The 22676-nt window shown below is 37.5% G+C and overlaps 1 protein-coding gene across 1 annotated transcript in view; it reads right to left on the reverse strand.

Moving 5' to 3' along the window:
• CACNA2D3 (calcium voltage-gated channel auxiliary subunit alpha2delta 3) overlaps nucleotides 1-16853 on the reverse strand; it is an 868261-nt gene extending 851408 nt beyond the window's left edge. The window contains exons 1-2 of the mRNA XM_063428162.1: nucleotides 16848-16853; nucleotides 16199-16210 (exon numbers count right to left, since the gene is read on the reverse strand). Coding sequence (XP_063284232.1) covers nucleotides 16199-16210; nucleotides 16848-16853 — 18 coding nt within the window. The remainder of the gene's footprint in view (nucleotides 1-16198; nucleotides 16211-16847) is intronic.
• Nucleotides 16854-22676: the final 5823 nt, after the last annotated feature.

Here is a 22676-nt window from a genome sequence, read left to right on the forward strand (position 1 = left end):
TAGAGTGCCCTGAGGGTGCCCCCACCCTCAGGGACCCCCTCCCGCCCGGCTCTGGAAAGGGGAAAAGGGTTAAAACTTACCTTTTTCCAGCGCTGGGCGGGGAGCTCTCCTCCTCCTCTCCGGCTCCGTTCCTCCCCGTCGGCTGAATGCGCACGCGCGGCAAGAGCTGCGCGCGCATTCAGCCGGTCACATAGGAAAGCATTCATAATGCTTTCCTATGGACGCTTGCGTGCTCTCACTGTGATTTTCACAGTGAGAATCACGCAAGCGCCTCTAGCGGCTGTCAGTGAGACAGCCACTAGAGGAAATAGGGGAAGGCTTAACTAATTGATAAACATAGCAGTTTCTCTGAAACTGCTATGTTTATAAAAAAATTAGTTAACCCTAGCTGGACCTGGCACCCAGACCACTTCATTAAGCTGAAGTGGTCTGGGTGCCTAGAGTGGTCCTTTAAAGTTGTTTCTAAGTTTGTAAAATAATTCTATTATCTGGCGGAAAGTAAATAAAATGAAAATATATTTTTTTTTCTATTGCTGCAACTTTTTCCAAATGCCTTTCATTGTAGTAGTTTTGCTCTGCCTGACCGAGTCTTGTGGTGCCTGCTACCTCTGCATATGTATTTGGGAGAAGTTCAATCACTAAGGGACAATCCCAGGTGCTACAGACTGGATGTGTAGGAAAGCTTTGTTCTTGTCAGGGTGGAAAGAATAAGTGGGCAGTCAATTTACCCATTGACTTTTTCCTTCCATTTTTGATAATTCCCTTATTACCAACTCGAAATGGCTCTTGCTACCCATTTTTCATTAATACAAGATAGCAAAAGGAAAATATTACAATCAATCATTATAAAAGTTCTCCCTCTTCCCTTTTTTTTTTTTCTATTAATCCAGATAAATAATAAAGTCATGGTCTAAATTCGCCCATATCGCAAAATACATTTTTTTTTCTGGTCAAGTAGATAGAATGAACAAAACAAGTCTACCGAATAAATTTACACACTAAATATTATAGCAGGGGGATTTAGAATATAGTCATAAACAGTTCACATTACTGTGGTGCTTTGTTATATAGGCATTCATGCTGCATATTAATGCTAATCTCTGTAATACATCAATCATGTAATGCATCAATTCTGCACATTGCTGAGTGTTTCTGTAATACACTCATACACACTATGAAATGGAGCTTTGTAATGCACATGTATGCACTACACATTACTGGGGCACACGCTAAAAAAATTACAATGTTTTCCTCCACGCTGAAGAACGGTCACTCATGCAACTGACTGGATGAATGAGAAAGCTTTGCTCTTCTTAGGGTGGAAAAGGTGAGTGGGTCGTCACCTGCTGGCCACCCATTTAAAGTCTGCAACTTGTCTCCACATCTTTGACTCAAATGAATATTTTTGCATGAAGCCCATAAGTAGTTATTACATTCTTCCTGTGTGTCTCCTTAAATACCACAACTGTTTTTTTCAATATACAATTTGTATCACACAGATGTGACCATCTACATACCTATATAATAAAAGGCATTGGTAATTTTTAGTATATTTTTGGTTGAATTTAAGCAAGAAATACTGTACTCTTGGAAGTGTATAACCTCTGGCCGAATAACTATATATGATCAATATCATGGCATCTAACGTTTTTGGCCTCCTTAGGATAACTTAATAAATTTAAGTCTGGCATTTATTGACTGCAAAGATAAAACTCCCTGGATAATTTCATTGATACCTTATTTTAACAAAATAGCTCATATAAAATGTGAAATCATGATGCTGGTGACCTCTTTGATCATCTTGTTATTGTCTCCATTATTTTCTACCCCTTTTAGACCAGAGACAGGTGAACCTATGGTCATTAGACCTGAAGGATGAAGGGTTAACCCAAGAGATTCTGCTCTCACTCTATCTACAACTTCCAGCGAGATTGTTAACTCTGCTTCTACTGATAAACCCATGACATATTTTATAAATCCATTCCAGCTGCTCGGTTTTCCTTGGGCTTACATTTACCTTGCATGTTCTTGCAAAAAAAGGTTTATGCAGTTCAAAAGAAGGTTTACCTCCAAAAGGAAATATAATGATTAATGGCATGTGAGTAATTGGTGTCCTATGTCTATTCATCACTTAGTTTCAATTTCTTTGTAAAAATTCCTTCTTGTATGATAAATATAGGACTATCCTGTAGGGCCTGACAGCTTGATTAATGATTCTTCTAGCTGGAGCAATCTACACAATAAGCACAGTCTTACATGTCACTTGTTCTACCCAGGATTCAAGCCGATTTATTTCCGTTCCCCATTAATAAAGAAAACAAGAGATGAAAAATACTTTTATCCAATAACGTAATTTTATTACTGGTCTCATGAGGTTAAATCAGTCCGGATTACCACTTCTGGTAGAAAAAAAATAAATGGATGTAGTGGTGGAGTTCATCAAATTTAAACAGCGTTAGCGTAATCTGTAATTTCACAGTAAATTACATGAAAGACGTTATCAGCTAAATGAAATTGGCCAAATATGATTAGCGCAGGAAGTGTTATGCATACTCCCATCCCAACTTTCCCTGTCCAGTTCTTGTAGGAACGTTAACTAATTTCATGGCAACTTAACAAGACTGAAACATGATCCTCTTGAAGGTTTACGTAAGTTGACACGTATATTAATACAAGACACTAATCTAAACCCTTGGAAAGCCTAGACAACCCTTTTACAATGCTCATCTAATTTCTCTGATGGACTCTAATTTCCAGAAAACCCTGAAGTTATGCGCATGAACACTACATGACTACATATTAAATTAAATAAAGTTATGCAGTTTTTGGTTTGCTTGTACAATGTCAAGCATGGAAAAAAAAGTGAAAATATTTAAGAAAAGCTGAGCAGCCTTGGTGGATAGATTGGTACTGGTGGAACCCAAAGGACAACATTGAAAAAAAGTTGACATGTCTTGATTAGAAAAGGTTACACCTGTCTGTCATTTGTATTTGAACTACTATGATAACAGTTACCATACAATCTGTGACAATAAGGATAAAATCAATGAAACTGCTTACATTGTACTGTGTGTTTGTTCTCCCTATGTACATTGGTGCCATGTCTGAAATGAATGTATGTTGATCTATCTTTAGAATGGAGGGTTTTTTTCTGCAAGTAAGGAACATTAGCAGTATAATATTTATTTTATTTATTTTTTAAAGTTTGTGTGCTAGTTCAGTCTAGGTCAATGAAAAGTACATGTCTTGCAAAGGTTATGTTAGTTTACTTTGCTCTCTACATAAGGACTTGTAGCTCACATTTTGGAAGTGATCTTTGGATGTCTGTCGATTATTTTCTTATTTGTATGATACCATGGTGATAGAACTTTGCAAGAGAAATGAAAAAGTAAAAAAAAAAAGAAAAATGACCAGTTTAGAATTCAAATCATAAATCAAAGTGGATTTTTCACTCCCTCTAGGAGGTGGGTTAGTTGAGAAAGATTCTTCTACATCCCTGGTCTGAGGAGGATTTGCAGAGGAGGCAAGGGGCAATTGCCCATTGTACCCAAGCATATACCATTCTCTCGGCTGTTTTGTTTATTGACATAGTAATGAAGATGAGAGATGGCAAGTAGAAATTATCTACAGGGCCCTTTCCAGCCAAGATTGTGCGGGCTAATATGTAACCTAACCTTAATAATAATTATATTAGTTGAAAATACAGAATCCCAGAGAGGCCAAGTATTTTTTTTTCTGATTAGTTATCTCAAGAAAACAAGTTGTTTTGGTCTTGGTAAGAACAATTTCCACTTATTACATGAAACCGTACTTTGACTTAAAAGATGGTTTAAATATTTCTTGAGCTAGGTTATCCCTTTTTAGATGGTAACTAAAATATGTTGGTATCTCTAGCCCTCAGGTGGCATAACTACCGGTTGACACTGCAAACTAATGTTGTACAAACGTTACATATAGGTTACAAAGCATTCATAATACTAAAGGTTACACCTTGGCGTACTCTTGTATACAATGTCCTGTTCCTCTGTATCAAATGAATTGTGTGGATGATTCACTGTTCATTCTGACGATTATCGCCCAACTGTACAACTATGTGGAAACTAATAAAACATTTTAAAAAAAATGTTGGTACAGAAATGAAACAGAAAGCAAAGATTAGTGAGATCATTGCTGAAAGTATTGCTCAGCAATCTGGCACCAACATAGTTAATATTTTTTTTTCTTTCTACCTTATCCACCTTCTTCAGGGTTCTGAGAAATGCCATTAAAATGTTCATTTAGATCAAGGGGATGTTGGGTTATAAAATACAATTACCTAGCATAAGTCCCATTGTTTTTAAATAAGTTTCAGCTATCTGATATATAATTATGAAAGCTTTACCATTTTCCGACTTGAGAGTCATTGGGGGTTGCTATGACAACTGGGCTCTTGTAGATATTCTGACGTTTGTTGAAATGTGTAATTGTGAATATCTCAATATTCTTATCTGTTATAAAGAGACAGCCATACGGTATCTTTCAAAACAAATATATTACAAAATATATTGGCATTATCGAAGAACGTTCATTACATTTATGTTTTAAAATTGAAATGCATGGACTACCTACACCTAAAAAGTTGACAGATTGCCAACAATACGTGAAGGCTTGCCCCACCATAAATGGTGGGCAAAACATTTTCAATATCTGGGAATTGTCCCTATCTGATATAGGCATTTCTAATTCATTATATAAAGGCTTGATATAAATATACAAAAAAAATATATACATGTGATATTTTTGCATGTACTTGGAAAAGTAGAAGGTTTCTTTTCTTGAAGTCTACACGAAGGTTAAAGGAAATCTCAGACTAAGGAATTAAGTCAAGTTGGAGTCACCATAAATGAAGAACAGCTAGCAATTGATGGGTCAAAAAACTAGGAGCAGGAGAATTCAGATATACAATGCTGGGCAGTTTTCCCCAATGGCTCGGATTTTAAATACCTTCATATTAGGTTTTCAAAGCTACAGTAGGGTATTTATCACTCTACAATAGGTCAGTTATTCTCCCTAAGGCTTCTCCTAAATGAGAATTCATTAAAGGCTCATAAAAGTGATGTCACGATAAAATGGATCCTTTGATAGAACATGGAATGACTGCAAAATTAAGTAAAACCAGTCAAACAAAAATGTGTCCAGAGGTCAGCAAAATTTAGAATTATTACAGCATCATCCTTATTTCTATAGAGAAAGGATGCAGAAGAAGATGCCTCAGATGGGAAGGTGGCTGTATCAAATCAGATGGCAGAGCGATTGGATGCTAGTAGCAAGGATGTTGTGTGTGATGTCTGCAAAACTCCAAGTTCATTTTGATGACATAACAAATGCAGCACTGCCTGGTGTACTAATAGACACTGAAAAAGGGAAGGAGACATGATGGTCCAAAGATGCAGTTTTTTGCTCCAAAGGCAATTATCAGCCTAAGGGAGTAAGGGGTCTGCTCGGTTTACTTGCTGGTTCCTCTCTAAATAGATATTTTTAAAATATCTTATATGTAATATTAAATAACGCAAAATATTCGGCTTGTTATGTACATGTCTCCTATTTATTGAGATAGAATGTCCCCCTCTAGCAATTTAACCTAGCCATTATGTTACAACACATTGACATCTGGCTGTGTTTGCAAATAGGAACATAACTCCGCGCCTACCAGAGTAAGCGATCAGGCGCTTCTGAAACTAGGTCTCGTAAAATTTTCTGGCTTTCAAATCGTTAAATAACATTGATCACATACCTGAGTGTTATGTAATAAACCGTAAACATGAAGAAGATTGGTAGGTGATTAGACTAAATGGAGGTGAACAGATTAGGAAAAGTAAATTGCTTTACTGCATTTTGAGCAATGCCAGGAGAATGGAATTGGGTTGCAGCTATCCTGCACATATATCAGGTATTAACAGATTCCCTGCGATATTAGGCATACATTTTACAGGAATTATTGTGTTATTTTATTTTCACAATCTACCTAATAAAATAACAAGTGTCTTGAGGAAGGAAAATCTATGTTACCTGTCCGTCATTAAAGAGAAAAAAAAAAAGAAAATAAGTAAAAATTCTGCATTGACATTTTGCCATAAATTATGAAAAGCAATCAGCTATGAATAAAATTATTACAGTGGTTTTCTTTGTTTTTGTTTTTTTTTACTGTATGCAGTTGAGTAGGGAGCAAAGAAAAAGATAGCTGGCACGATGTAGTCTATACCAGCTGACAGATGGGCTGCTAGAATAATGATGGGGTAGGGTCTCTAATTAAATAACGGGTCAGAGAGATCGTTAGGAAGATAACACTACATTTTATTAATTACTGTGTTTCCTTATGGCCACTGACATTTATTTGCATATTTACGGAGTATGTTGCTCTAAATAAATCCAAAGTGTCTCATTAACACATGGATCGTGACTTTCAGGCCTTGCCACACTGGAGGACAGAGGACAGAAGAAGCATCTAATTTATAATTTCTTTTTAAATGTAACTTACTTTGGAATTATGGTTATGGATTAAATATGTTTCAATATCTTATTTTCTGGATTTCTATGAATTAAAGACACTGTAATCCTTTTGTTCAACATCCATTGATGTAAAGAGAACAAATTTGTGAAATGTAAAAATGCAGAAGAAAACTTTGATATGTGCATGTGTTTGCTTTTATTAATTTAGGAAGTTAAAGGTATATTAGTTTGAAGGATGTCATTATAGAACTTCTATCTGGATCCTTAATATGTAAATTCTGCACTTTGATTGGCTGAAAGCACCAAGCAGCCAATTAGAACTTCAAAGGTTTTTTTTCTTTCGTTCCTATGTAAAATACAGGAAGTCTTGCAGTAGGAAATGCATACGAATCAAATCCATACATCCCCCTGGAAACTAAGAAAGGGGGAGCATGACTGTTGCACACTCCTAGTCTCTTATGGGGATTGGTTTAACCAAAATATTTGGCTATGATTTTTCAAAAGTAAAGGAGAGCTCAGTGGGCCTTACCAGTTGACAGCAGGAGAGCTGCTGAGCGAGACCGACCTGTTTTCAGGTACACCCGCCCTCCCACCCACTCTGGTTTGGTAGTATTGATGGGTAGTAGGGTATTGTTTTTTTTTTGGTTTTTTCTTCTGTTGTGTTTTTTCTTTTTCTCTGTGTTGTTACAGTAGCGGTGTCCTTGCCAGAAGTAAATCGGTTTGGGGAGTCGCGGTCTGCGTGGAAGCACAAGGCAGTGGTAAAAGTAAATGTTTATCGGTCTGTCGGCAAAAGCTGTTGCCTATGCTGTATCCAATGTAAAAGTTGTCAGTCTCTTTATTTGGGGGCATGGTATTTAGGGGGCACAGGGACATATTCATAGGTTATCAGAAGTTAGTAGTGGTAAAAGTTTTATAAATAATTGTGTGCCAGTCATGTAATATTGATATGCATAAATTAGTATATATACATGTTTAAAAAAAAAAAAAAAAAAGTGTATTGCCCAAGAAATGAGTGCAATTAATGACAAGGCTAACCCCTAATGTCAGCCAGATATTAGCCTCGGATTTAAACAAAAGCCAATGCGCTACAATGATAAATTCACATACAGTTTTATCCTGCATTTCATAAGTAACAGAAACAAAAATTATATTAAGAAGTCACCAGGTTGAAACATTGGGATCATCCAGCTGCCGATTTTGCTCTACGAAGGTAAGACTTTTATGATTATAGATAAAAGTATATAAGAAATTGTGTTAATGTGTGACACTCACAACACATAGATTCTATTTATATAACTGAATTTGTGGATGCTCTGTATCTGTTTAACTTGTATGTTTTTATGTCATTTTCAATTTTTTCTTTTTAAATCCAAATACATTTTAGTTTCTTTTTGTTATCTTCTACATTTTTGTAGATGTTTCAACTTTATTATACTACTACTGTTTTTAGTCTTTGTTTTGTTTGCCTTGTGTTTTTATGTTTGCTTCATTCTCTTTATCTGATCAGAATGACAACATTAAAATGGTAAAATCATGGTAGCTGCAATATAAACCATATATCACCCATAACCAGATTTTTTTTACCACCTTTTTATATAGGGCACATACTGCATTCACACTTTACAATATCATTATATTTCACCTTCCATTGTTTGTAAGAAAAAATAAGTTATATTTTCATTGCTTAAGCTAATATGTATACATCTTAAAAAAAGCACTATAGGAGATTACCATGATTTGGTTTAATATTCACGTTAGAAATATCTCTATGTTGTTAATATGGAAGGTCTTCTGCATTCCCAAGGTGGGACATAAAACATGAGATTAATATTTACTTTGCTCTATGTGATTAAAAATTAATCTATTCTCATTTATAACTACTGCAAACTGTTCCAGACTTTTATGGTGGCAGTTGTTTCCAATTGCAAGATATTTTCATACATTACAGGCAAATTAGACATAGTATTATTCACTAAAGTGGGAATCGAAAGTGAATTTGAAATTTAAAGCAGCATTATCACCACTTGGGGACTTTGCTGAATTCGCAAAGAACCCCGACAGTGACATTGCTATGGGGGGGAAGGCGGAGGGAGAATTTGGTGGCTGGGGTGGTAGATAAATGTGAGATTTACCAGCAGGTCCACTTCAGGTCCTGGCTCATATGCGAGAGTACAGCATTGAGGTCTATGGAGGATCCCGCTAGACTGTTTTCAACCTGGCTACTTTGACCTTAAATTTGAATTTTTACTTTATTAAATAATCCTGACAGGTCAAAAGGAAAGTACAGTAAGTAAAGTATAGAGTAGGAAAAAAATAAATAAATACATCAGGATGAGCAAAATAAATTAAGACAGGATAAGGAATTACATTTAAACCCTGCTGCATATATCAAAGCATATGAAACCACATTAATCAACAAAAGAAAGCAAAAACCAAGAGACATGAGTTTAAAAATGAATATATTATATTTATATTTAAAATAAAAAATTCATATAAAAAAAATAAGCTCAAATGTGTAGACAGCAAGCAGGACCCAGTACAGATACGTAATACGCATAGGCGTGCGCACGGGGTGTGCCAGGTGTGTCTGGGCACACCCTAATCCCTGCGGCACACACTATGCGCCTCCCTCCGTGGGCCGGTGAGGGAGATCAAATATCTCCCTCACCTAACCACAGGCAGGGAGGGAGGCAGGAGAGGACCCGGGTAGCTCTTGCCAGCAGCTCGGCCGGGTTCCTCTTGCGAGGTCGGAGCGTTGCCACTCAGATCTCGTGAGAGTGAACGCTAGTCCCCTGCGGACCACCAGGGATGGCAGCAGCACAGTCCCCGCTCCCTACATATGGTAAGAAGGGAGGGGGGATATTAACTAAATGCACCCCCACCCCACACAATACACACACAGCACACACACACACATCACCCTTACACACACACACACACAGCACACTAACAGCACCCTCACACATACACACACACCGCACACACTAACAGCACCCTTACACACACACAACACCCTCACACACACAGCATCCTTACACACAGCACCCTTACACACACACACACACACACACAGCACCCTTACACACACAGTGCTCTCACACACACAGCGCCTTCTCACACAGCACCTACACACACACACAGCAGTATATGTGTATGTGTGTATATATATATATATATATATATACACGCGGCGTGTGTGTTTGTGCTTTAGGTTGCACACCCTTATACAATAGGCTGTGCATGCCTATGCCTGGTATAATACGGTATTCCAGTTCAATACACATTCTTTTCACTGTTAATGTCTTCTGCTAAGGCCAATCACAGGATGAAGTACGCATGCACCAAGTGAGCGTTTTGTAATGTCCAGTTTTTGTGGCTATAGTGATGACTTTCATAGCTTGTGTTTCAGTACTTTATAAGCAACTATAATAAGTAACAGTGTGAGCAGATATTAGTAGCGGTCAGTCTGGAAACCCTTTAGCATTTTATGACCACTAGTAGCTATTGGATGTTGTTAAAGGACCACTTGAAGCACCATAACCACTACAGTGACTTGGTGGCTCCCGAATATAAGGAGTCAAACTTTTCATTCTGGTTATACAAAAGAGGTAATGACAATTCGATATGTTTTAATTCTGCTGTTCTATGTTGTGTTAAGAGAAATAAGAATGATTGTATGGAATGTCCAAGTTATTGCTTCTTGTGTGGGGTGGCCATGCATTAAGTACCAGTAACCCTCCATTTTATTATCAAACTGTTGAAAAATACTTTTGCAAGAACTGGATGGGTTGCACTTTAAGAACTACAATAATTTAATGGTTATAGCACTTGGAGTGTCCCTTTAATAAGCTTCTGAATAAAGAGTCTACTGCACTTTATGTTTTAAAATAAAAAAAATATTTCATTTCCAGAAGACCATGAAACTGAAAATGACTACCTTCCATAGAAATTAGCCAATTCATGCCACTCGTACAGTCAGTTAATAGACAGATACACATTGTGATCATTGCCTATTACATGCTTTCAAGGTGAGCAGTTTATAATCCATGAGAGACACTTGCTGAAGTGTGAAGATATTCTGTTTTGTGGCATGATAATTTTGCATTGTCACAGTTGTTAGAAAGTAAGAGATTGAAAATGTTTTAAAAGCTCCAGCTATACAATGTGCATGTCCATAGCCAACATTAAGAGGGACGCATTCATTTGAAAATATGATATTTTTCTAACACCTTTACTACAATGCACGTGTCAACGTAACGTACACAATGTTTTGATTTATTTAGATTTTTTTACGTGTACCTATCTCTGATGCATACAACTTGAGCTTCATTTAAATATAATTAAGTTTTATCTGTAAAAGCTAGAAAGTATGTATTTTACTTTAAAGGAACTCCACTAACAGCATGACCATTAACTCAGCACTGTAGTGTTAACAGTATGATGGGGTGCCACTTCCTGCCTCTGTACATTCCAGGAAACTCTCTGAGCTAGGCCCGGCAGTGCAGGGTTTAGCTTATTGACTAAGAGTGGTCAGCTGATGCTCTCAGCCAATTACCTGGTCCTGCACTACAACACTTAGCTCAATAGAGCAAACAAAGAGCTCCTGAATGGCAAACAGGAAGAGGGAAGTGAAAAGCCATCATCCGACGGAACCCAGAAAATATGTCAAATGGTTTGACTACTTATAGTGGGGGCACCAGTGTACTCGTGGCACTATAAATACTGCAGCATGCTGTATTGGTTATGTTGCTTGAAATGTTCATTTAATAACCATGGTCCCTACCTTTAATAACCTTGGTCCTTACCCTACCTGTCAATCAATCAATCATTACACCTTTATACTGGCTTCTGCACAGATGGTTTAAGCAGAGGATTGAGTAACAGGGGATGTAGGATGTATAGAGGGTATAGCATGTCAATATTGTCTCTGCTATACCCTCTAGGAAATGTCTCCAAGCAGGACCAATCAAAGCAGAGATGGGACAGCAGTGGAGTGTGGGTATTACAGTGTATCAGTGTAAAGCCTACAGACCTCTGAGACTATCTTAGCTGGAGGATGGGGCAGCAGGTGAGTAACTCTATAATAGCTCCTAAACCACTTGGAAGATGTTATATGATATATATTAAAGTGAACCTTTCATGAAAGTCAAAATGAGTAACTAGAAATAAGAACAAAATTGCCCAGATTTATTTTAATAACAAAAGCTATTGAAATGGGGAACATTTATTTTTGTGTTTTGCAAAAAAAAAAAAAATCTTATTTTTCCCCTGAATGACCAGTAGGAGGGGGTCACTACCCCTACACCACCAGTCACTTTGTGTAACATGGCCTCTTGGAATGTGGATCTTCTTTTTGCTCTACCCCAGACTGACAGAAAGCTGGTCAATGGGAGCAGTGAGTGGCTTCCTATCAGACCAAGTATCAGGTAATGAATATCCTCTAGCGCAGTCCACAACACCATGTTACAGCGGGAAGTCAGATCCACAAGAGGATGGGATGCGGGGCTGCAAGTGACACATCAGACTCAAGGGGGGAACACATGACACAGAAGAGGTAAGAGACATTAAGAAGGTTAGAGACCTTATAGTTGGAATATTCCAAATATAAGGTCAATATTAATAAGTCCCAAATGTTACCTTTTCTATTGACCAAGGCACAATTAGAAAACTTAACCTCCCACTTCCATCTAATATGTGCTAAAGATAAAATTGACTATCTAGGTATAAAGATTTCATTTTATACTGCCAAGGTAACTTCAATGAATTTTGATAACCTATATAAAGGTCTACAACATCAGACACATAAGTGGAGGAAACTAGAGTCATCTTGGATAGGGAGAGTGAATATTATCAATTAGTTTTTGATGCCAAAACTCCTCTATCTATTTAGGGCGATCCCATATAGAATTGAACGGATGATCCTTAAGCGCTTTCAAAGCCTATTCTCTAGCTTCATATGGCGTGATAAACCACCCAGAATAGCGGCGGAGATACTACGCAGAAGCTATCGGAAAGGGGGTATAGCGTTCCCAGATGTAGCTAAGATGTATGAAGCAAGCAGAGCCTCCCAGCTTATGCTATGGCTAAATTCAGACCAAAACTCCCTTAATTCCTGGATCAGGATTGAACAAGAATTAGGACCAGGACACAAGCTATACATTTTAGGGTGGCTAGGACTTTTGAACCTAGGGGATTTGGAGAGGGAACAATTCTCCAATAAAATCATAAGAGATGTGGCAAAATTTATGAATAACAAATTACCGGTAAAACTGAAAGTAAAATTATCATTTAATACACCAATAGAAATACACCATTATGCTATGACAGATATGAATATTAAAACCTGGGTACACTTTAGAATAAAGAAAATTGGAGATCAATGTGAAGGATCTAAGCCGGCATCATTTACACAACTACAATCTAAGTATAAACTTCCACCTAGGGATATATTCCAACATCTAAGGATTAAGAATTTCCTATCAACTAAAACGATAGTTAAAGATCATTATCTTAATTCTTATATCGTTTGTAGTCAAAAGAAGGGAGGAATCTCCAGATTCAATAAATTGTTTGATGTATTGGATAATGATTCCCCTATTCCTCCATTCGGTAAATGGGAAAGGGGCATGGGAAAGTCCTTTCCTCTGACAGAATAGACAGATGCTACTTTGCTAGTCAAACAAAGCATACATAATATATCCTTGCTAGAAATACATTTAAAGATAATTTACAGGTGGTATATGGTGCCGGTTACACTCCATAAATTATCCCCAATACACCCAAAAGAATGTTGGAGATGCGGGAGAGAGGAGGGCACCATGCCCCATATATAACATATGAATAACATTAAGATGCAAATGATAGGCCTAGTAAAAAACATCTTTAAGGAGGTTGATGTAATTAGCCCCCAAATGTTTCTGTTTAATATAGGCTATAATTCATGTGATAAACAACAAAAATATATTATTGATTTTTTCGCAATCAATATTGCTAGAGCGTGGAAATCACCTAATCCACCATCATGGCAAGATATATTGGAACAGATAAGGTTCCAATATAAGATGGAATCCAATCCTATCTATAATTTGTCCATTAGAAATCTAAGAGATTTGTGGCTACCCTGGACTTCCAAATTTCCTATATAATAGTGAACTGCTAGACTAGGATTAGACCCACACCGATTCTCATAAATGCAACTTAATGTGTTGTGTTTTTTTTCTTTTTTTTTTTTTCTTTCTTTTGTAATTGGATTGTGATATATAGTTAAGGCTATAGATAATTAATATGAATGTTTATTAATGCTGTATTAATGGAAATTTTGTATAACTATTGTGAATATGATATACATGTATTAAGAAAATGTATAAATAAAATAAATATTAAAAAAAAGAAGGTTAGAGACATTCAATTGGTGATAATATACACTAAGAGGATAAAAGACACTAAAGGGGTGTAAGATATTCAACAGTTTTATTTGTTATTTTATTTTTTTCTCTGGATTTCTAATTAAAATCTAATGGTGCATCTTAAATTCCAAAAAATACTGAAATTACCAGAGTATTCCTGGCAGCCAGGTAAATACTGCCCAGATATTAGATATAACTTCCTATATATTGTCCATATAAATTTTGTTTCATACTTGTTAAATGTATCAGTTCTTTTCGGGGCCTACTTAGCCCAACGTAACACAAAAATATGTTATCTCACCACTGTCTTTAATACATGTTTAATTATCAACTTAAGCATGTTTTTTTCATGTTTATTTTCATGTTTATGTATATGTTTATGCAATTCAAATGTAATGTGATAAACAATCTGTAGTGGTTATGATGCCAGAAGTTTTGTAGTTTAGAACACTTTGACTTCTTACTTGTTGTCCACTGGGCATCACTCCCCACTTCCACTACTGACAATGGAGAGCCAGAAGCTCCTAATTGCTGCTTGGCTTAGCAGAACCCGATTCTTGAATGTTTTGACTAGTTAAAACGGAGAGCACTCCAGGCACCATAACCAACTTATCTTGAACTGACAACAGACATAAAAGTGCCCAAGAAATTCAGTATTTTGGCATCAATTTTGCAACTTTATTTCCAGCCCATCAGACATTATTGCTGTATCTACCGATTGTATCTAATAAATATTGCCATAGTCAGAGGTAAAGACATCGACCAGTGTCACACGCTGCCAACGCCTGCTGAGAAGCTTTACTTAGTAAAGTACTTTAAGTACTCTTTGTAGAAAATATACAACTGGTTAAACAGACTGTTGTGAAATAAATACAAAACACAACGAGGGAACCGGCTGGTAGCCTAAATTGAGATAAATATAAAAACAAAATATAGTGTAATAAAGTTTGACAGAAATATCATTTGCGCAATATGAAATGCACTCACAGGATCTTGGACAGTTCAGGCATATATGGTGCCTCCCCTGATGGTATGGGGGGCTGGGGGGAATTCCCCTGGACACTTCCCTGGATCTTTCCACCAAAAAGCAGGACTCCGGGTGAAGGTATGAAAAAGCGGCTTTAATTTTCAATAAAATATATAAAAAAAGTAAATGCAATAGAGGTCCTACGTGTTTCGTCCCTTCTATAAAGTATGGGACTTCCTCAGGGACCAACAATATTAAAATTACAATTAATGCAGTACAAAAAAGGCTGCTTTTTTGTACTGCATTAATTGTAATTTTAATATTGTTGGTCCCTGAGGAAGTCCCATACTTTATAGAAGGGACGAAACACGTAGGACCTCTATTGCATTTACTTTTTTTATATATTTTATTGAAAATTAAAGCCGCTTTTTCATACCTTCACCCGGAGTCCTGCTTTTTGGTGGAAAGATCCAGGGAAGTGTCCAGGGGAATTCCCCCCAGCCCCCCATACCATCAGGGGAGGCACCATATATGCCTGAACTGTCCAAGATCCTGTGAGTGCATTTCATATTGCGCAAATGATATTTCTGTCAAACTTTATTACACTATATTTTGTTTTTATATTTATCTCAATTTAGGCTACCAGCCGGTTCCCTCGTTGTGTTTTGTATATATTGGTATTGAAGTTGATTGCTAGCTGGGAGCGATCTGAGGGAGGCTGTATTTCACCTACCACTGATAAGTATCATTGTATATAAGTGTGTGTATAAGGTGTATTTCTTTGTTATATTGTTGTGAAATAAAATCTATTCCTGCAATCTAGAAGGCCTGAGAAAGTTTCATAAATAAATTGAACAATGACTTTAACCCTGAGGGAATAAACATGGTTTCAAAACATCCTCGTGCCCGATTATCTTCCACTAGAAAGGAGCTTGGCCACTCAGATTGTGAAGTGCCAGATCTGCAGTCTTTATTTTGTGAAAGTCATTATACATCCATCAATATCACTTTGATGCCTAAAACATGATAGTAAAATGGACATCAACAAACAAAACATAACCTCAAAAGAACTATTGACTCTTACCAGCAGAATATAAAGACAGTATTTCAATCTAGCAAATTGATAGCTAACCTTGCCACTTTATGTTGGTGAATTATTTCCCATGATGCCCTGTCTTATTTTCCATGATGCTTTGCCAGGTTAGCCATCACAATACATATTATTCCAATACAAATATACTAAAATCAAAGCAAATTTTATACAGATCACTGGCAAATGGGTTTCTCTTGCAAACAGAATGTACGGAAACAAAACAAGAAAGAGAAATGCACTTACCGTGAAGACACTCTGCAGCAGGGATGGAAAAGAAAAATGAATGTTAATCTTTGTTAATCTACAAACACAGGAGAAGGAAATCCAATAAATATGGATTCATGAATAATAATAGCAGCAACTCGTAATAGAACTGCTAAGGTTGAATGTCAAATTTTAGTACCAATAAAGGCATAAACCATGATGAGTTATCTTGTGCCAAACTGAAAACGTATAGTCACTGGATATTTAACAAAGGTGAATTAAAAAACAAAAAATATTAGCCAATGTAAGCCCAGTCTGAAATAGTCAAACTGGGGATATTTATTCTCCATTCCATTTTTACCAGTTTTAGTAATTTAAAAAAGTTTTAAAACTTCGATGTTGTATTAATATCCTCCTTATCTTTAGATGCAAAATGTCTGCTTAGTTAACAGTTTCTAGAGTGGTAATCATTATTCACTTTTATTACCCCATTACATGCACCACAGAGTCGGAACTCGGAACTGTCTGTTTTAAATTTCTCCACTTCAAACTTACGAAATGGGAGAGGCAGAGCACCTGCAAGTTTTAATGTCTGTTATCAGCGTGCAGTGAGTAATTTATGCCTAGAATTGACGTTAGGCAGCCCAGAACAGGGTTGTGCAGAAACACTGCACATACAGGCTCCTACCACCATGACGACTTCAGATCTCTGGAGTGATCATGGTGGTTGGAGTAAACCCTAAAGTAAAAAAAACATATTGAGAAGTAAGATATAGTATCAGTGTAATAAAATATTCAGTCAACGTAATAGGTATATTTTAGCTCTACATATATTTTCTGCCATTTCCCATAAGTTGAGGTGGATGTGAATTAATTAGCAAAAAGAATATTAGAAATATCATAGGAGTTTCTTGAACAACTTATTTTACACAGTTATACCAGCTTATTTCTCAAGGTTGCATAGAGTTTATTATTAGGATCAGTTTATATTAAGGCTCCTTAGAGTTTATTAGTAAGGCCATGATATGTGGAGGCTCCTTATGGTTTACTACCAGGACTACTCTACTGTACACCAAGGTTTCTTAGAGTTTATCACCATGTCCACTCTATGTGAAAGCACAATGAAATGTATTACCAGGACTACTTTACTTTAACCCCTTAAGGAGCAAACTTCTGGAATAAAAGGGAATCATGACATGTCACACAAGGGGTTAAGGGGTTAAGGCTTGTTAGAGCCTTAACCCCTTAACCGACATTGATGTCCCAAGAAGCAGGTTGCCAGAGGAGAAGGTAGAGTGGAGGCCAGTGATGCGATTTCATAATTGGCTCTGCCCAAAAGGGCTGACCAGTCTGGAAATGGGGCAGGTCCATCAAATTAATGGCAGGTCAGCGTGGCGTCCTTTCAATCAATCAATCAGGGCAGCCCATAGAGAGAAGACCATGAAGGGAGCACTGTTTCAGTGCTCTCTGCAGGGTCCTAATTTCCTGAGTGAAGCACGAGCACATTTAATGATGTGCTGACGCTACACATTTTGGGCACAGTTCCCTGGTGTCTCCAAAAGCAGGACACCAGGACACAAAATCAGGACAGCAAGACAGGACCCAAAAAATAGAACTTTCCAGCAGAAGTTGGGATGATTGTGCCTCCAGACACCAGGACCATCAGAACCACTCTAAATTAGTGCTGTATTGTGTTTTTGTATTGTTTTCCCTTTACAAACACAATACTTTACAGATACATACCTCTTTTTTTAAATCTAAATATGGAAATGCATTAAGGATTTTTTTACATCATACTTTCACACAATCATTTTGTAATGCCTTTATATTTGTTTAGCAATACATTTTATATTTAAATTATCACAGTTGTTACCAGCAGTGAAAGAGATTACTGACGTAGATGATTTATTATCACAATACATATTGTATTTCAATACAGTTAGAAAAACTTTGCAGACATTCCCATATACTTTAATTGTGTCTTCTGTAGATAATAATAACGTATTTACCGTATATACTCGAGTATAAGTCGACCCGAATATAAGCCGAGGCACCTTATTTTGTCACAAAAAATTGGGAAAACTTATTGACTCGAGTATAAGCCTTGAGTGGGAAATGCAGCAGCTACAGGTAAATTTCTAAATAAAATTAGATTGCAATAAAATTATATTAATTGAATATTTATTTACAATGTGTGTATATATAATGAATGCAGTGTGTGTTTGTATGAATGCAGTGTGTGTATATAATGCAAAGTGTGTGTTTGTATGAATGCAGTGTGTGTGTGTATAATGCAGAGTGTGTGTGTGTTTGTGTAGTGTGTGTAAACTGGGTGGGGGAGGACATTTTTATTATTTTTAATATTTTTTATTTTAATATTATTTTATTTGCATTTTAATATAATTTTATGTATTTATTTTTTGTATTCTATTTTTTTATTGAGGTTCATTGCATAATACAAGCTATGCACATGTATGGCAAAGACATGGACATGTGATACAAGACACTATGATACATTGGATATAATACACCTCATGTATAGATAAGGGTACAGGAGATATAGGAACAACTCCAGGCTGGCACTTGCTAAGGTAGTCATAGAAGTGGTAGGGTGCATTAAACTAGTCAGATCTGGTGTTCCGTTTCGGCTTGTACCGGTGGGCGAGCTGTAGGAATATTAATCTATTGCAGTAGCTGACTGACTTGCTTCAAAGCCCCATTACCCTTGGTGAAGAGCCGGGGGAAAGGGGCAGGAAGGGGAGGGGGGGTCATATTATAGGTGGGCACAGCCATCATGGGTTTGCTTGGAAGGGAGACTTAACTGGTAGGTCCTCATTGATTGAGGTCATGCATTATGGGAGAACGGAGGCAAGAACATAACGAGTCAATAAAAAAAACTAAAATATAATGCTCTGGGTTTCAGATTATAACAGTCCCAGCATTTATTTATTTTATTTTATTTTAATATTATAAAATGTAATTGTTTAATGATTTTGCTTTGTCCCCCCTCCCGGCTTGTTTCCTGGCCAGGGATGGGGGCTATATTTTTCCCTGGTGGTCCAGTGGTGTGTACTGAGCAGGGGGAGGGCCGGAGCAAACTGTTACTTACCATGGCAATGCTCTGAGGGCCGCGGGTCTCGCAAGACTTACACTGTGAGCGGAAGGGAACGGAGGTGAAGGGAGCTGACTGGAGCTGCTACAAAGGTAAGTAACAGCTTGCTGCCGGCCCCCAACAGGACCGCCGGGCTTGTAATGGGCCCGGCGGTCCTGGTCTGTATTATGGCAATGTAAGTTGCCATAATACAGACACTGACTCGAGTACAAGCCAAGGGGGACTTTTTCAGCACAAAAAATGTGCAGAAAAACTCGGCTTATACTCGAGTATATACGGTAGAAATGGTACGTTCAAATTACTCTGGTTTCCAAGTACGTCCTGGATAAATAGTTTGTAACAATATTGAATCAGGTTGATTCATTAAATTAAGGCCATAGTAAGATAATGGTAGAACCACTGGTACCACATTAACTAGAGTGGCTTCACAAGTAGGTTGAACAAAGGTAGCAGAGAGGTCAAGAAGGATGAAGGCAAAATTCGAATAAAATTGCATGCAATGCTGAGAAACCTATGGATCAAGAGAAGAGATTAGTTAAAGGAAGACTTTGAATACCATAACCATGTCAGCTTTTCATTATGATGATCATTCTCCAGCCAGATTTGCATCCCTCTAAAATTGGTTTGAATGGAGGGATGGCACTCAAAAACTCCTTGCAGCATTAGCACAACAATAAGGTGTAGTAGGTATGGTTCTTAGATTGCCTTTTTAATTGGAATAGCGAATAATTACAATTAAATCTAAAAAAAAATATATAAGAAGTTTGGAAATGAAATGTATAAGGTGGCCGGTGTGATGAATGAAAGGATGGGTGGTAACTTTTTAAATAAGTCTAAGTAGTGGCCAGAGTTGAGCAAGTGGCTTATGAGAGATTACAGAAGAGGTCAAATAAGCTACAGCTGGGGGGGGAGAAGATTGCAAAAGATGGACTCCTGGCTAAAAATTGCATGCCAGGGAGATGACACAATGCATTACTAATCTCCTACTTTATCAAGAATTAGTGATGTCGCGAACATAAAATTTTCGGTTCGCGACCGCGAAAGCGAATTTCCGGAAATATTTGCAAATTGGGCGAACCGCCATAGACTTCAATAGGCAGGCGAATTTTAAAACCCACAGGGACTCTTTCTGGCCACAATAGTGATTGAAGGGGGGGGGGGAGACGTACTCTCCTTCCCCCCCTCCGGGCCCCCCCGCTGGGTGGCGGGTGGGGGCCATAAAGATATTGCGTCGGTTATTATGTTTTTTTATTTGGCCTTTTTTGGGGCTGAAAAAAGAAGATTTTAGAAGAAAGAAAACCCGCTCAGGGGTAGGGGCCCCCATCCACCGCTCAGGGGTGAGGGCCGGGGGGAGAACAGTAGGTCCCCCCCTTGTTGTTTTTTTTTTATGGTCCCCACCGAACGCTCAGGGGTGGGGGCCGGGGGGGGGACAGTAGGTCCACCCTATTTTTTGGGGGGCCCCCACCCATTGCTCAGGGGTGGGGGCTGGGGGGGGGGACAGTAGGTCCCGCCATATTGGTTTTTTTATGGCCCCCACCCACCACGCAGGGGTGGGGGCCAGGGGGGTACAGTAGGTCCCCCCATTGTGATTTATAGCCCCCACCCACCGCGCAGGTTTAGTGAATATTCCCCTATATACCAATGTTTTGCATTTAGAATTTAAACAAATAAAATAAAAAAATAATAAAAAAAAATGATTGCAGCTTCCGAATGAATCTAAAATGGATGCTGTCCAGTAGTTGGGAGGGTCTGCTAGGGACGGTCTGCTGCTGATTGGCTGTAATGTGTCTGCTGACTGTGAGGTACAGGGTCAAAGTTTACTCAATGGCGATGAATAGGGGGCGAACGCGAACATGCTATGTTCGCCAGGAACTATTCGCTAGCGAATAGTTCGGGACATCACTATCAAGAATCTTTCAAACTTTTAAATTATAGCAAACTAAAATACGTGAACTATAAAACATATGTTTGAAGAAGAATATGCACTGCTGCTATAAAATAATAATATTCCCTTAAATTGCTTATATTAAATAATTATATGCATTTAAATATATGACATTAAATAATAATATGCCCTTAGTATCGTAATATCTTACTTTTCTGTTACATCGAATACATTTTGCTCAAATAAATCCACAAAGCTACAAAAAAAAAAATTCTTCAATATTCACTCCCGTTGTTCTGATAATTCCCTCCTGCCTTGCACAAGACCCAATCGATACAGTCATATCTTTCATACATAGATCACAATACACAGAACAGCAGTATTCCCTTGGAGACTGCAGTGTTCCTGTAACGCACAGAGCGTGCAGTATAAAGAGATTATATAAACACGTTATAGAACTAATCCTTATTTTGATTCTTCAGGTCATTTAATCTATAATGCAGTTCCCCAGACAAATTATAAAAAATATCAATTATCGGTGAAGTGGAGTGTGTGAAATCAGTCACCTGAAGAGTTATTCCATCAGTGAGGGCAGGTTTTGGAAATAATCTGCTGAGCAGTAAGAGCTGGTAAAATATCCTCTCCTAATCCGTTCCCAAGTTACACATCAAGGTCAATCCCCTGATTTGAGAATACAGCACACTGTTTGCAAGACAATTGGCAACAGTTCAGTCCCAAAAACTAGAGTTAAATTGTACTGTCATTCACAGACCGTGCGGATGACCAGGTTTACCTAAAGTTAAGTATAGATTTCACCTAATGATAGTGCTAGTGAAATAGGACTCAAATGTAAAAATGGAAGAAAAGAAAAAAAACACTTACCAGAAGATTGCTTCCTTCTTAACCCCTTAAGGACCAAACTTCTGGAATAAAAGGGAACCATGACATGTCACACATATCATGTGTCCTTAAGGGGTTAAATAAACCAAAATCATCTCCGAAATAATGAATATATTTTTTATTATTTTTTTTTTCTCTTCTCAAAACAGACAGATCATTTTTTTAAAAAGTTCTAAAGCGTAAATGGCGAGGTCATCCATGCAATTATATCCTGTAATGAACAGGTAAAAATGCATAGATCACCTAAGTGATGATTTGGATACCCAAATCTCAACCTGAACCAAGACATACACTTCCAGTCATTCCTGTGATTAATGGGATTTATACTCCTGAATGGAAGCTGCTTTAATAAGGATAGCACTTTACTGTAAGTGCCGCATTGGGTCATGTTGTACATATCCCAGTGCTGCCTGAGATTCGTGGGAATTGCAGTCCTGGACGACAGTTATTTCTTCAGCTCTGGAGTGTACATTGAGTAAAACCCCAAATTGTCCATATTGGCCTAACGTTTGCAACTTGACTGTCATTTCTCTGTTAGTGAATGGACTGTCATCATTTCAAGAAGAGAAAGTGTTAGCAATATTTGTAAGGATTAAAATGTTCATCCTTTTACATCGCAA

The sequence above is a fragment of the Pelobates fuscus genome, chromosome 7 (genome assembly GCF_036172605.1).
Source record: "Pelobates fuscus isolate aPelFus1 chromosome 7, aPelFus1.pri, whole genome shotgun sequence".
Taxonomy (NCBI): domain Eukaryota; kingdom Metazoa; phylum Chordata; class Amphibia; order Anura; family Pelobatidae; genus Pelobates; species Pelobates fuscus.